The sequence below is a fragment of the Fundulus heteroclitus genome, chromosome 3, assembly GCF_011125445.2.
Source record: "Fundulus heteroclitus isolate FHET01 chromosome 3, MU-UCD_Fhet_4.1, whole genome shotgun sequence".
NCBI classification, from domain to species: domain Eukaryota; kingdom Metazoa; phylum Chordata; class Actinopteri; order Cyprinodontiformes; family Fundulidae; genus Fundulus; species Fundulus heteroclitus.
The window spans coordinates 26,207,475-26,224,220 of NC_046363.1; the positions used below are offsets into that span (position 1 = coordinate 26,207,475).

Genomic DNA, 16,746 nt, shown 5'->3' on the forward strand with positions numbered 1-16,746 from the left:
AAAATGACTTAAGGATGTACAGATGACCAGCGTTTTGATAGATATGAAAAACTGTCTGTGTTAAAATTATTTAAAATCTTTGAAATTGCACCATCTTTGGCAATTTACATAGATTTAACAATACATAGGGACAGATTCTGTGTTTTTTTGGTTCCTAAAACACGTTTTAAGGTGTGTGTCAACAGAGAACTGGTCACTTCTGAAGCCTCAATGGTCCCCAGTACAATTGCATAGAAAAAAAAAACTCAACAAGACTTGGGTAATGGGATGAAAACTAGATTAAACAGCCAAAAAAAAAAAAGATAGAAATAAAAAAAATAAAAAAAAGACCTGGTGCTGCCCTAGCTCTGTAATACAAACTGGGACCACTTTAAAACAGTAGATTTTCTGGCTCCTTAGCAACAAAATATAAAGAAACAAAGGAAGACTGTACTCTGCAAACGTCTTGTTAAAAATTTATTAAGAACCGTAAAAAATAAACAATATACTTTCAACTGCCAAACAAAAGGGAAATAAAACCGTTGCTGCTGATCCGCAGCGGTGCGGGGAAGGCTGCAAGACCCAAGAGAACTGGGCATGAGAAACAGACAGGAGAGAGACGAGGGGAGAAGATGGACAGGGACTGTGAAGAAGGAGGGGACAGACGAGTTATTCTGGTTGCAGACAGCTGAGAGAAAGCCTAAAATAAGATGGAGCCATTTAATGTGCGCACATTCTGCAGCTACACTCACAAACCATAAAACCTTTGGCTCCGTTAAAGGCTTTTTTGCTCCTTAACAGTATTTTTCTGCACAGGAGCGCCAGAGAGCTGACGTCACGGCGGTTTATTGTTTTTTGTTTTGTTTGTTTGTTTAAAGAGTAGTGTAATTTTTCTCTATTATTTCATACAAAAGAGACCCAGTGGAAAAAAAGTGGTATAGTAATAAATACAAAAAACAAATTAGTTAGGGTGACATGGGTGGCAAGGCTGTGGAAAGAGAGAGTACAGACGTCAAATCTGACCTGATACAGGAAGAGCTCATGGATTGGTTTACACATCTACAAATAGAGTCGCAGATCTCGTCTGCTGCTGCACATCCCTCCATCAAACACGCGCGCAGACAACAAACAAAATGAACTGCAACTTAGCAAGTCTGACATGCTGGTTAGGTCGGATAACGCGTGAGGAAAATATAAGAAACAGAAGCTCAGATTTTAAATGTGACATGCTAAATACAATTACCACGTTATTATACGGTGGAGCTAACAGGTTAACTGGAATAAGTCTTCAGATTGGTGTCTCCCAGCACACAGAAACATGTGGGGGTGGGGGGGAGAGTGTAGCTGGAAGGACAGTAAAAGTGGGAAGTGCTCTTGCTCATTGTCGTTCGTAGACTCTGGTGCAAACCACATCGCCTGCCCTCATGGTCTGAAACAACAAAGAGAGGACATTGTTAACACCCACAACCACAGGGCTCAGTTTAACCTTTATTAGCTCATGATGATCCTGGTTATAGCTTTGCTAAAGTGTTCATACCCCTTGCACCTTTTCACACTTTGTTACTTTGAAAGAGACTTCAGTGTGTTTTATCTGGGTTTAATAAGATGGAAGCTGACCAGAAGAGATGCCTGGGAGGAAAACAGCCTCAAGCCTAAACATACAGCGAGGGCTACGACCGATTGGGTTAAAAGCAAAGTGTGTGATTAGAGTGGCCTAGTCAAAGTCTGCAGCTAAATCCAATTGAGAGTCAGGGCAAAGATTTCAAAATGCATGTTAACTAATCCAATATAACTGGGCTTGAGCTAGTTCCTAAAGAAGAAATGGATAAAAATTTCCATCTCCACATATTTATAGCTTGTAGAGTTGAAGCCCAAAAGACTTGTAAGTGTTATTGGTTGTGAAAGATGATTCTGATTGGATAGGCTTATCACACTATTTGTATCCTCTTATTCACATTTCATGTGCCACTTTCAGTTGATTTATCATATAAACTAACAATAAATTGCCTAAAAGGTTTGTGTTTGTGGCAAAATGGGTCAAAGTTCGATGGCAGTGACTACTTTTGCGGGCTGGTGTGATTCAGCCAACTTTTAAGGAAATTATGGAAATAGGCACTAGCCTTTGTTACAAACACATAAACTGCAGCTGGCTCGGTTGGTTTACTGCTTTAGACCACAATATGAGTTTTAAATGTCATCCCTAAAGCAAAGTAATTTCTCGTAAATATATGTTTTTTTTAATTGTTTGCACATTGCTCAGCGGAAAACCTATTTACTGCAGGAAGGTCTTTATCGTTACCTTCTTTGAGTCATGTCCAGGTTTGCACGTAGACCAAGGTCAACAATTTAGAAGTAAATCATTTATTCAATGTTTCATGATGCAAAAATATAATTTTTGACAAACTTTTTAACTTTTAAAAACGAGGGTCTTGACTGTCTTCCGTGTCAGAGCCTTTTTTGTAAAGCTAGATGGTTGCAAGACGTGCGAGATCTCAGAGCGTCATGTTGTCAAATCCTGGCGGGGCCGACCAGACTTGGACATATTTGCAACATTCCCAAAGGAGCGAAGGAGCAGCCGTGGAATGATGAACATTTGTCCGTCTGGCCACTTTTCCTCTCCTAAAAGCGCACCAACTGTGGTTCAGTCATGGTGAAGACATGTGAGAAAGATTTATCTTGTGGTGTTGAACTCTAACCATCCCAGACTCCACATACAGAACCCGCCACGCTTTTTTACACATCGTCAACCTCGTGAAAACCTTTAAATAACGTTAACGCTTAATTTGAGTCCATTTCTACGGCGAAAAAAACGTTTTTATGTGAAGAAATTATGTTTAATAGAAATCTCCAGAATAATTAGTGCCTTTGTTCAGCTGATAAGATTATCAAGGAACTTTACATTTGTAAACCATGGAGTTATGTCCTACCATCAATAACTTAAATGCGGTGTTTGCTCGATTCTCCCGGGACTTTGACTGGAACTGCGAGCTTTGGTCAGATAAGACTAGGGCTGAGGATCTGTTTGTCTTTCTAAGGCTGTCAGAACCTTGTTTGATAATTTGGTAAATATTTTATTTATTTCAAATATGTGAAAACAAATATAGAATCTTGAAAAAAGAAGTAGAATAAGGAGAAAAATAAGTGACCATATAAGAAAGAAATGGCGATGTTGTAAAATGATTGGTGTTGATATTCAATGGATGGGAAGAACTAAACTAGCGACCAGACCCTTCAGCAGACACACTTTCCCACCCATCTGTTACAGGTTACATATAGAAACATCTTAATATTGCTCATTTTGGACGCTTGTATTCAGGAACTCGTTCTTTTGGTCAGAAAGGCGAGGGTCAGAAAATAGATGGTCCGGTAAATCAAGAACTTTGCTTTTATGCTTAGCTTTTTCTTTTTTCACAAAAGATGAAGCCCCTGTTTGGACTGAACATTGTGAGTCAGAAGCATAATCGGCAAAAACAAGTGGCCAAATTAACACAGAAATGTTATATTATGCCACTCCAATGAAATATATATTTATTCCAAAGCTTTTACACATCCTTGCTAATTGTATGTACATACATTTCTGCAGAATCAAATAATAATAAATGAAAATTGGGAAAATTATTTTTTTTCTGTCAATTAGCCCATATTTAAAACATCGAGAGCTGCTTGTTTGATCATAAACATCATAAACATCCATCCTGTCCACATAGCAACTGAGGACATGTCTTTGTCACTTTAATAGGACACTTTCACATCACATTAAAGCGACCATTTTCCACAGCAACAATCACTGCTGTACACTATTGTCCTACTAGAGTGCAAAAATATTCATGGTTTAACTGATACCTTTTTACTTATATTTACTTTTAGCTTTTTCAGAAAATATTAATAAGAAACTAAAGTTGACTGAGTTGCCCTTGGTTCTCATTTACTTTAATATGATATTTTTTTGTTTCCTTGTTTGTCTTTTTGGTTTGGTTATTATTTCCTATCAGTGACAGCACCTTACGGCTCACCACCCAGGGTGACAGTCTTGGGGGCAGTGTGATAAATCAAAGTAAAATAGTTATTTCATTTGTGCCCTAAACATGTTTTCTAATGCTCATTGCATGATCACTCAATGGAGAGGGAATGTATTTTGCACAGTGTTTGCACACTACTTCTCTCTTTTTTTTTTGTGGGTAATCTGGACTGTATTTGATTACCTGTAGTACTCCAAATAGTCAAACCTGCACAGAGATTCTTGGAAATACTGTTTGGCATTAATTAAATCTTCATTGCTTTTGGAGGATGGGGGCTGGACTTGCCTACTGCAACAGTCTAACAAAGAGCCCCGACAGCGGCTAATCTATCTTCATAATGGCTTAATAAACCTTTACTTGATGGAGACTGGGAAGAGAGGCCCCACAAACTGAACGCTGGAAATTTCCCCAAAGATGTTTTTTTTTTCTTTTGTTTTATTTCCAAAGTATTAGCCTACATAGACAGTTTTCAGTTTTTTCTTCTCTGAGAGACTGAAATAATTTTACATCAAAGGTCAAAGTCTGATTCAAGTTATGAATCACTAAAATCCAAGTCAAGTTGATTTGTGATGTTTGTCTGAGTCATTCAAGATTGTTTGTCTTCAAATCATAAATTTACAAGATCTATCATCTATGAATGTTGAAAAGTAACTGAGGCATCACTGTGAGCTTCAAAAAACGATTTATTTTGCTCCTATTTTATATAAATAGAGGCTTAAAAAGCTAAAAGGTTAGGATAGTGATTAACATGATTATACGTAGTCTGTACAGCATAGCTACATTGAAAGTAGTCCAAATATCAGATAGGAAACTCTGTTAATGGGACAACTATTGGTTGTGTACTCCATGAACATCGCCTTTAAAGGCGATGTTCAGTGGCAAGAAGATGACAAGAAAAGCCATAAGACATCCAGCTTAAAATTTGCCACAAGCCTTCGATTGGACTCTGCTACAACGTGGAAGACGATCGTCTGGTCAGAAGAGACAGAAATGGACCTTTTTGCCCTATATGGAAAAGACAACCGTCCTCACCAAAAACAGGGTGATGGCAGCATTGAGTTGTGGGCATATTTTTCTACAGCAATGACTGGGAAGGCGGAGTTAATAGGGAAATGGATGGAGCTGAAACTCTGGAGGAGAACTTTCAGGTTTGAGGGTCCAGAACGACGTGATGCAGAGGAGGAGGATGATCACGCAGCAGGACAGACACCCAAAATATTTAACGAGAGCTACAGTGGAGCCGTTTTCAATCAAAGTTTATTCATGTGTTAGAATAACCCAGTCAAAATCTAGACCAACATCCAACGGAAATTTGATGTCTGCAGACGCTCTTCATCCAATCCGACTGAACTTTAGCTATTTTACAGAGAGGAGGGGTCAGACATGCTCATCTCTAGATGAGTAAAGCTCGTAGACACATTGCCCTAAAAGACATGCGGCTGTAATTGCACCGAAACGCGGTTCTAAAAAAAATTATAATTCAGGAAAACAAATGCACAACACAAAAAGTTTTAAACTTTCCATAAAATCCCGATAAAATACAGTGACGGTTTGGGTTGTAGCGGGACAATATGTAAAGAAAAGAAGTTCAAGGGGTACGAACAACTTTAAAAAGCGCATTGCTGTGTGTGATTTACCAGGATCAGCTTGCCGTCGCTGGTGATCTCTCGGGTCCAGGACGTCTTAGGCCCTTCTCCTTTTACCAGAGTCTGCTCACAGCTGATTTTGCTGTCTGTTTCCCAACGTGGAAAACTCTAAATGCATAGGGGGGGGGGGGGGGGGGAATCAGGAAGAATAAAGAACATCAGACATGATCTATACGCCTGGTTGGAGGCCTGATGAAATGCCAAGGAACCAATGAGGGAGTGTCTAATGTAGGAACAGGAAAAATAATCCGCTGCAGGGTGATCACTTGGAAGTGATAAGCCGCGGTGCAGCGCAGTCCTGGCTGGCTGCATGTGTTTGCTTTGGAGACGGACACACAGAGGCCATACGAGGGGAACGGGGAGAGTACCGGCGAGGATTAGGGAGGGACAGAGGGCGAGAAAGGCCAAGAGGGGAGGATGGGGTGGAAAAGATGGCGGGATGTTGATAGGCGAAGCGAAGAGTATCCTGATAGTCCCTCAGAGAGCAAAGGGAGGAATAAAGCTGCGCTCTTACTTTTATTATGATAAAAAGCCAAATTAAACAGATTTATAGGACGGGATCTGCTCCCTCTCCATACGCCCATCTCCGCCTTTGAGTCGAGTGTTTGGCTTTGGAACAACCAAAATCATTTGGGGTGTAAATCTTGGTGGGTTGCGTACCGTGCACTGGCGCCCGTCCACCGTTGTCTCGTTGAACTCCTGTCCCACCGTGAAGGTGATGTGAGTGGTGCGGACCGTGGTGGACGTCTTGATGGACAGCGTCTCGCCGTCCTGCGTGATCTCCACCAGCGGCTTCGAGGCGGCTTTTACTGCTATCTTGCGCATCATCACATTCACCCCTGAAACAGGACAGCCCAGAAGATGAAGTGTGATCATTTATTTGCATAATTATGCAAAAGCACAGAGTCTTACTGTACTTTTATAAACCTCTGACTGATTTTCCAACGTTGTGTCTTGCAGACGTTTATAGGGCCATGCCTAGGAATCCCAACCCAACTTTTTCACGTTTTGTCATATTGCAGCTGCCAACTTCAATGGATTTTATGTGATAGATCAACACAGAGTGATGCAAAGCTGTGAAGAGAAAGGAGCTCCGCCTGTACGTGTAGGGTCGCTGTCCGGCTGGAACCTGAACCCCCAACACCATTTTCAAGTGACCAGCTTCCCTGCATGATGATGTTGCCACAATTGGTGCTATATATATATTTTTTAACCATACAAAGTTTTTTGCATGCAGGCAGTGACTTCCCCGACCAGAGAACCTGATTCACTCGCCTGCTGGGACCCCTTTGGGGTTCATGGCGAAGCTTAAACAGGATTTCTTTTTTTTTCGATAATGACATTTCAATAACTTCTTCCTCCTACTCTTCAACAAAGACCAAATTTGTGAAGAGCATGGCTGACTGTTGTCCTGTCAACAGATTCTACCACCTGAGCTGGGGGATGTCTGCAACTCCTCCAGAGGTTACCGTGGGCCTGTTGGCTGCTTCTCCTCCCTGTCCTTTCTGTCGGTTTCGATGGGTGAACTTGTCTTGATAGGTTTCCAGCTGTGCCGTGCTCCGTCCATTCTCAGATGACGGATTGGGCAGCGCTCTGTGAGATGTTAAAATCTTGGAATACTGTTTTGTAATCTATCTATTCTTCAAACTTCTCCACAGATCAGTTTGTTATCTGATCTTCTCACACAAACTTCTCAGGCCTTTGCAGAAGGGAATAAATTACACACACACACACACAAACACACGTTGGCTTTATTTACTAATGAGATGACTCCTGAAGACCTCGGCTGCGGTGCATTTTGCTTCGGTGTTACTGGGTATTACGGAAAGTCTGTAACAAATACAAGCCACACTTTTCAGATTGTTGCTCTAAAGCATAAAATCCCAATAAAACATAGTCAAATGTGTGTTGGTTGGTAAAATGTGACCAAAGACACCGTATAGCAGGCATGCCCAAAGTGCGGCCCAGGGGCCATTTGTGGCTCTTGTACTGACTTTGGGTGGCCCTCCCAACTGAATTTCAAGAAAGTTTTGGTCCAGGTGGCTGATGCAGATGGAAGATTTTAGTTTTTAATTAGGGCAAAATTACTACAGGACAGTCAAAATCCTACAATTGAAAATGTTACGTACAACACAAAGTACATGTGCAGGACTCAAACATTTTTTTAAACACACTTTTGACATTCTCTTTAATTTCATAGTAACATCTATCCAATGATATTTAATTACTCAAATGCAGACTTTGGTGCATTAAAATCGGCTTTGAATTCAATTATGAAAACTGGCTAATTACAGCAAGTGTTTTCAAAGTACAACTGACCCAAATACTGTTCTTATATTGCTAGACCAAAAAGAGTTCAGTTTATAATTGTTAAAGAGTCAAATGTAATTATTCAGAATAATTTGCAAACTGGAAGACCATCTTTTAATATGACAAACGAGCAAAACCCTTTTTTGAATTCTGGATCTACAATGACTTTCACATTAATTTCCGTCGAAAAATCTGGCAAATTATTAAAAATGATCATATTTCGTAAAGCGGGTAAAGAATTAGCAGAATTTTTCTGGTTTAAAAAAAAAGGTTAATTTTTTGGCCCTCAAGTTCCTTTGACTTGACAATTTTGGCCCATGTACCGAAAAGTTTGGACACCTCTGCCGTATAGGCTCAAAGACATTGTGTTTTCCTCTCAGACTTGGCATTGCACAGCTCCTTCTCACGCTGATTCTGGGGAAACAATGAGGTAATGAAACAAAGCAAGTCCACACATCTGCATTCCCCCCAGACTTCATCATCTCTGAGCACATGCAAACACGCACCCACACATTAAATACACCCAGGCTCAAGTGGGGATTTGCACTTTCTGCACTCAACGCTATTTCCCTCTTTCTTCCTCCCAGTAACCACAGAGGGAAAGGACAAAACTTCACGTACAGATGCCAGCAGCTGTATTTGTTTAGTGATTTATCAATCGCACGGTTAAATCATGTTTTTGTCACATTCAGGCTATAAAATCTTAACTCATGCAGAATGTGTTGACTGAGCATGAAAGTTTTTAGAGAAAAAAATGGAGGGGGAATCTGATGATACAGTGTGGGAAACAAGAGGAGATGGGGAGGAGAAGCAGGAGGAGGCGGTAGTGGGTGGAAGGGCAGGGGGGGGGGGGGGGGGGTCAGACAGCCGAGGGGCAGAGGGTCTGTGTGTTGTGTGTGAAGATCCCTGTCCAAGTGCGAGGGGAAGCGTGTATGCACCGTCGGGTTGAGTTTCCCACCTCTCACCTCACGCACATTCCCACCTGTCACCGAGAGTAAATATACACGCAGAGAAATGCAAAGTCAGAGTGCATGCCTCAGTGCGTCCGGCTTTTCACGCTGCATGCAGTGCCTGCACGCTGCACGGCGCATTATCAGCGTCCAGACGTGGAAATGATGCGGACTGCATGGTGTGAAACTGCATTTTTAGATAATTATGCAAGGAATACGTAACTAAGTGATATGGGTTTTCAGCACTTTGACAACATGTGCAGTTTTATAAACTCCCACGGCACATTTTATTTGAATAGATGTGGTAAATTCGGTTTTGCTCAATCATTCAGGAAGGCAAGTTGAATAAATTGATCGTGATTTATATTAATAATTGTTATTATCGTCATCAAATGTTTTATTGGTATGTTTTGAGCGAATCGCTGCAAACACCAACACAAAACTGTGTTGTCTGTTTATAATTGTTACACACTTCATTATACTTGATGGCACCAACAATGACTAGTAATCAGTCTGGTCATTCTTCTTTGCATTTATTATAAAAAATAAATACAAAAATATAAGTAAACAAAAAATAGATACATAAATAGCCATTATTTTGTTTATGACAACAATTTATTTACAAGGACTCACTCACTTACCTATTTATTTATCTACTTACATGTCTTTAATTGTTAAATTTCACTGAAAACTTGCTGGTGTCCAAACAAAAGCGCGAGTCTTGAGGTGTGAACCATTTGGCAACAACAGAAGGTTAAAGATTCCCTTCGGCCCTCCCTGTCTGCAGACGTGGGGCCAAAAGGCAGAACGCACACTGACAGTCAGTCAGGGTCAGATGTCAAAGGGCAGAGGAAGCATTTGTGGCATAGAGACGGAGATGAGGAGTGAGTCAAGGAAGAGAGGATAGATAGATGGAGAGTGGAGGGTGGTTGGTGCTGACAGGCTTCGTCCAGCTGTGATTCTTTGGGAAGGTTGTGGGAGTTTAACTTGCGTTCTTGCTGGCATAGAGTGCAAAAGGTTTTTATTATTATTATTTGAATACCTTGCAGTCCTTTAATGGTTATCCAGACTTTCCTGAAAGCTTCTATCCAGTCTTTGTACCTAACCATGTCAGCATATTGTATGGACCGTGCCCAAAACATTGAATTCAATGTTTTAAAGTAGAAGAACAATAAATAACAGTCGTCTAGCTCTAAAGAAAATCCATAAATAATTGACCCAAAGCCTGGCATGCATCAGCCTGCAGTTAATCATCTCCTGCATGTCAGGTTTCCAGGTAATTGTTCACTGGTGGATCTAGCACACTAATCATATCGCCATCTTTCCCTTTGTTAGAGCCCCCTTCCTCCTCCCCTCAAACGCACAGACAAAGGGCGATGGAGACCAACTCACGGGTCATTGGGGCCAAACGTGTTCGTTAATTGCTTCAACAGGAATTCTCTGCCATAATGAATGTTGGCTCAGGACAGTAGCGGCCTCTGACAGGTATTTTAGTGACCTCCATGCGCCGTGGATGAAAGCGAGTGTGTCTGAGAGAGCCCCTGGATAAAGAGCAGCCTTGTTTTCTGCAATCATATCTCTGACTTGATGACGTGAATTCCAGGTGTGCGCTGGAAAGTTATCTAATGAAAAAGATTACATAAAACGACCAGCGGCTCTAGAGTCCCTGTGAGCAGAGCCTGCCACAGGGTGGATGGAGGGATGCAACAAACCAGAAACAGCGGAGCTTGGTCTCAGTGTTAGGAACACTGCTGAACAGTGGCGACTTGTCAATAGGGGGCGCTATGATGCCGTCCCCATCAAAGTTGCCGAAAAATAGATTAGACACAGCAAACAAATTACGAAATACAAATTAATGATCACATCTGTTCTCGCATAAAATGTGTCAGCCTTTTGATTTTTCAGCATTCCCATTCCATTTTGGGTTTGTTTAGGGTGTTTTTGTGTGTAGACCTCCTAATTTTAAAGTTTAATGCCGCTGGATGCCAGACAAATGAGTTATGTTACTTGTGCATCTTTTACCTACCACATTTTTTCCTTCCACTCAACCTTCCATTAATATGTTTGGGTATAGCACCCTGCGAATGGCCAGCAACTTGCACAATCAACACATCCTTCTTGTGGGGGATGTCAATGACTGCCTGCTGGACATCTGTCAGCCCAGCGGTCTTCTTCATAATAGTGGAGGCAATTACATTTCTTTTTTATAGTCATTTTTTCATTGTTTTTTAAGAAATATTCACATTTTTTGGAGAAATTCTAATTTGTGTCTTCAATAGCTGCAAGGCGCTATTACCAAAACGACCAAAAACAAACTGGTCAGAAGTATGACACTCTGTGTGTGATGCATCTATGCAGCATGAAAGTTTCACTTTCTGAACTGAATTTCTGAAATGAACCAACTTTTCTGTGAAATTCTCACTTATTGGGGTGCACCTGTAAGTCAAACTCATAGCTTATTCACCTATGTTACATACTAAATGGACTATAACTTTCCACACCTGATCTGTGCTCTTTAAATAGTCTTGCTTTGTCATTGCACGGTTTTATTGGCCAGCACAATGGGTGGAAAGTAATTAATACCGAACTCTAATCAACTGATGGCCCAAACTGATGCTTAACACACATTCATTTAGTTGCTCTGTAGGGGGGGGTTGTTGGGGGCCGCGTCCAGCTTTGGGCCGGCCCTGGTAGCAGGTGTTTGCTCCTCTCCCTGACTGACACTTTACATAATGATGCTACTGTCTGGCCTACTGTATTGTGCCGTAACGGTCCTCCTCGGCAATCACATGCACTCAGATAATCGGAGGCTGTGACAGACAGATGTGCCGCCGTTTGGCTCCATTGTGCTTGCAAGGGGATGCCAAAAGCGGAGACGGGAGAGAGAGAGAAAAGGGTGGGGGCCTAAGATTTGAGTTTCTGGTTCTGCAGAATAACAAAGAAGCACCCCCCCCCCCCCCCCCCCCCCGCATCATCAGCGCGTGCGTGATTTAGTGCGTGCTCATTACAAGGATACCTCCTACCCTAACCCCCCCCCCCCCACACACACACACACACACACACACACGCACGCCCAGGCGCGCAAAACAGGTCGATCATTGGTTTTGCAAGGACCCGCAGTAGAAGAAATGACCCTGTGTTAAAGAACCATATCTTTGTGGCTAAAGGAAGTTCATGTCTCTCTAATAAAAGCCAGAAGGGAGTTTGAAGCATCACTCTCATGACTTACCAAGTACTTTCAGGAGCTCCTCAAAGTTTTCCGAGCTTTTCATCCCCCAAGTGCCAGAGAAATCAGGGATTTCGCGCTCCATTTTCGGCTGCAGGTAGTTATAAATGAATTTAGGTGAGTTGACAGGTCCGAGTTTTTCCGTGCGTAAAATAAGTGCTCCGGTTATTCCGCCTGACCTGAAACCTGCTGGATGCTTTGATTTGGCTCCTGCAGACCGGTTGCTTCTGACAGGTCTTATCTCTTTCTGTGTGATGCTCGGTTTAAGCCGCTGCGCTTTAAAATGAATGGCACTGGGAGCAAAGACACTTGCGTGGGGATGCGCACGCCCCCTCTGTTTTTTTTAATGTGGGCACGCCCCGGAGCCCAACTGAGTGATAGTGAAAAAAGGTCAGCGGAGTTTTGATCTGACCCCGCCTCTGCAGGCGACGTGCGTTTCACGGTTAACGCACGCAGCCAAGCATGCGTCCGGAGACGCTCCATAACCAGAAAGGCAGCCCCAGCACCAAAAGCGCATCAAGGAGAAATCTCCTTTTTTTTGCAATTTGCCATGCGTCTTGTATGTATTGTTTCGCTGCGGTTTCAAAAGAGGGAGGATGCAGCCAAGTCCGCCTGTTGACAGAACATGTCGTCTTGGCAGGGCGGTGCGAAGGAAGAACCAGTCAACTGGCAGACTGAGTGGATGGCAGTGGCATAGCGCGTGGTGGGTATATGTGCGTGTCTGTGAGCAGAAAAGGGCGTCAAGTTCACCCCCCCAGTCTGCTGTGCGCCACTGCGATGTGCCATAAAAATAAAAGTGCTGGTAATGGGATACAGCTCCTGACTGCGACCTTTTGGGATACAACCATTTAACTGCGGCTGCTTTAGAGGAAAATAAAACCCTCCTGTGGGGCAGGCACAGGAGCAGAGGGCGTGCGGGGATTAGTATGAAAAGGTGAGGTTGGAGCATGTTGAAGCCTTTAGCCCCCCGCTGCTCGGGCGGAAGAAAGGGGCGAGAGGAGGAGATCTGGTAGACGGCGTCGGGTGTGTGTGTGTTGGGGGGGGGGGGGGGGGGGGGGGCAGGGAGGTTAGGGTAGGAGGTATCCTTGTAATGAGCACGCACTAAATCACGCACGCGCTGATGATGGATGGAAATTGGACAAAGCCGACGTTAACTATTGACTCTTGATGGATGATCCCATCCGCTACACACTGCGCGCCGAAGTAACCGGCAACTCCAGCCAAAGGAGGGGTGGACAGTAATGAAGGTTTAGGTTCCTGCTTGAGTTATTTGGCTGCTCCAAACCACTATTTTACACAAACCCGGGGCCCAGACCTGTGACACAATAGGCTAACAAAAGGTAAAACAGCGTCTGGAAACGTGATCTGCGCTGCTTTTTGCGCATGGCGCTGTGTCCACACGCAGCAAACCGCGTCTCACACTGCGGCGGCTCTGTTTGATGTGAACAAAGCTTGTTCACATTGTTCTCCCCCGCGGATACGCACACATCGGCCACACACCATGACACAACCACGGCATGTTCTCACAAGACACCCATATCGGAGCTCTGATTTCCACAGTTCTGCTCTCTTTGCCTTTTTTTTTGTTGTTGTTGTTGTGCTGCTTCACGGTGCTTTTGTGTCTTTTCCAGGAGCGCAAAGGTGCAGAGATAACCGCTTGAAGTGTACCGCGTTTTTTCACACAGCAATGGGAAACTTCAGTATTGGGACTTGATTTCATAGAGCAACAAAAAGTAGTGCATGGCTGAGACGTGGGGGGATGAAAATCAGGACTGGCGTGCATTCAGTCGCTCTGAGTCATTGCTTTACCAAACCTTCCTTGGCTGCAGATGCAAGACTTTTGGGACACACTGGATGTGAAATATTTGGAAGCAAAAGCCAATTTATCCACACGAAAGTTTCATTTGAAAACTTTGGACCAACTCAACTTGGTTATTATAATAGCTTATATATTAGGTATTAAGGTATTTGAGTCAGAATATATTTGTACTTTAAACATCCGGTGTCAGGGCTCCAGACTTTGCTTTCTTCAAAGTAACCTCCTCCGGCTTATATGAATCATTGCGAACTGCAGTTTGCACCGACTGTTGCAATATTTCTGAAACATACAACTAAGCCGTTGTTTCCTTTTGTTAACATCTATTTGGCAATGGCGTGGTAGCATCAATGGACACCTAAAGGCTGTCTTACAGCAAATAACTCCATACATATAACTCTGAATACATAAAACTCTCACTGTTTTTTGAATATTAATGGTACTTCCAAACCTTTGGGTTGTAGTATGTCGGCACCAACTTTGCACATCTAGAGAAGGAAAGTCTGATCCCTTCTTTGCAAAATCTCTGTAGCACATTCAGTTTAGATAGGCAGCGTCCCCTCAGCATGACGCCGCCTCCACCATGCTTTGCCCTATTGATTAAATTACACAAAGACAGCTTTTATAGATCAAATAGGTGACTAGATAGCTGGATTGTACAGAATTTTATTTGAAAGTTTCGAAGTAATGGGGCCACACTTTTTGGATTTTTTTTTTTTTTACTTCACAATTACGCACCACTTTGTGTTGGTCTTTCACTTAATTTATTTTATAAATGACATTGAAATTTGTTTTTTTTTAAAGAGAAAAGTTCAACAGGCATGAATCCTCTTGCAAGGCCACTGTTGACAGGAAATCAATCACAGTCAAGCAGTTTGTGAAAGTTATATATCGGTTTGACATGATTCTGCCACATTGCTCCTTTGGTGGTCTGCTGAAAACTTTCTAGTTTTGGTGGGGGGGGGGGGGGGGGAAACCCCAAAAAGGAATAAATCATGTCATCAAATTCGAAGTGACCAGTTCAAACACAAAGAAGCCAAAGGAGAGCCAGCAAGCATTTGGAGACTCCATCTTCGGGTTCACTGCAGACCCATTACCATATTACCATGGCGTAGCAACAAAAACGCATCAGAGTGTTTTGAAGCAGAGCAACACGGTGACAGCCTCACCCATCTTGTGTGCGCGCCGTTTCAAAGAGCGGACTGATAAAGAGCTCTGAAATGTGTGTGATGCTGCATGTCAGCACGCCATGACAAAGCACGGCTCAGCATTCAGGTGCACTCATCCGTGCTCCGCTCCTCTTGGCCCCGCTCTCTCCACTCGTTCCTTTCCACCCCCCCCCCCCCCCCTCTTTCTGTCTCTCCTTCATTTTGTTCAACTTTCTCTCCCATTCTCCTCCTTCTTCTCCTCCTGCTGTCTGGCTTTTGTTCCTTTGTGCTGCTCGGACGCATTCCTCAAGCCCGATGAAGAGAAGGAGAACATAAAAGGAGGAGATGGATGGGAGACGAAATAGTTAAGCTAGAGGAGAAAGTTAAGAGACTGGAGTGCAGGTGATTTTTTTTTTTTTTTTTTTTTTTAAACCCAAAACTCATTGTTGCGGAGAAAGTGAGTCAGTAAAGGGAGACGGTGGAAGCTTGGAGATCAAAAACACAACCTGCAGTGTCAGATAGAGTTGAGAGGGAGTGAACGAAGAGAGGCTCCTCTGTCTTTGGAGGTGTAAGAAGTATTAGATTCCTCCTCTGGTGCCACCTCTATCTGATTTGATCTCCGTTTCCCTGTGTTGTCACTATTATTATCCTTCTGTGCTTCTTTTGTTTCCTACAGTGTTCTTTCTCACACTGAGATTATCTTTTGTAACCGATATCATCACCTGTCATCACAGAAACTGACAGGCCGGCTTTACCTCACGGGAATAAAACAAAGTCTACTGTTAATACAATTTTTTTTTTTTTTAGCCGCAGCTGAAGGCAGAAGCACCGTCGGTATCAGAAAAGAGATATGTTGGCTATAGCATCCGAATTGTCTGATGCGCAGCTGGTTGCCAAGGTGTATCTGCAAATAAGACATTAAGTGATGGCAGTTACTGAAATGTATCTGCTGTGTGTTATTGTTGGCATAAAACTGGATGGTTTGAAAAAAAAAAAAAAAAAAGAAAAGGTTTTGGGGCTTTTGAGCCAAACAAGAGTTTCATTTCAGAAAAGGTACACTGCAGATCTTTTGTAGCGTTGCATACATTTCAGCTGATTCAAACGTGTGAAAAATGGCCTTGGATAGACTGAAGGTGTTTGGTTCCCTTCTCTAACGCGTGAAACAATAATGAGTCCGGAGGTCAAAATGAAAAAAAAAAAACCATCATTAATATCAGTGCAGACCTAATACAAATGTTTTGTTTTTTCATTATTAAAAAAAAAAGATAAGAAGAATACATCAACAACAGTGTTTTTCCATGTCTACTCCTTATTTTAGTTCATGGTTTAAAATAAAGTTTAGCTTAAAAAAAACAGTGTAAACTCTGTCCTTTATCTGGTTCTGATGGGATATCGTTTTACCATCCACTACCATCCACTAAATACTGTCAATTTATGACCCAATTAAAATATAAATAAATAATAGTTATTTAACAAAAAGCCATTCCACAGTGCCTTACAACAGTATTCACATCAAACTTTTAACATTTTGTCATGTTACAACAACAAACATCATTACATTTAGGACAAACACTAGCATGTAATTGTGAAGTGGAAGGAAAATGATTTATGCTGTTTTAAAATATGTTAGTAATATTTATGTAAGTTTTTAT

At 42.3% G+C, this 16,746-nt stretch overlaps 1 protein-coding gene across 1 annotated transcript; it reads right to left on the bottom strand.

The window, feature by feature from the left end:
• Positions 1-442: 442 nt before the first annotated feature.
• Positions 443-12,497, bottom strand: crabp2a (cellular retinoic acid binding protein 2, a). The gene is made up of 4 exons (XM_021318154.2): positions 12,134-12,497; positions 6,305-6,483; positions 5,636-5,752; positions 443-1,408 (listed from the first exon to the last, which is right to left on the bottom strand). Exons 1-4 carry the CDS (start codon positions 12,213-12,215, stop codon positions 1,358-1,360), a joined length of 429 nt encoding a protein of 142 aa, XP_021173829.1. The 5' UTR covers positions 12,216-12,497; the 3' UTR covers positions 443-1,357.
• Positions 12,498-16,746: the final 4,249 nt, after the last annotated feature.

Excerpts from the sequence above, each read along its gene's own strand:
- crabp2a (XM_021318154.2), bottom strand. The coding sequence starts at position 12,215 with ATGGAGCGCGAAATCCCTGATTTCTCTGGCACTTGGGGGATGAAAAGC. Across the intron at positions 6,484-12,133 it reads GGAGCTCCTGAAAGTACTTG|GGGTGAATGTGATGATGCGC; the intron begins GTAAGTCATGAG and ends GTCCTGTTTCAG. Across the intron at positions 5,753-6,304 it reads TGGACGGGCGCCAGTGCACG|AGTTTTCCACGTTGGGAAAC; the intron begins GTACGCAACCCA and ends CTATGCATTTAG.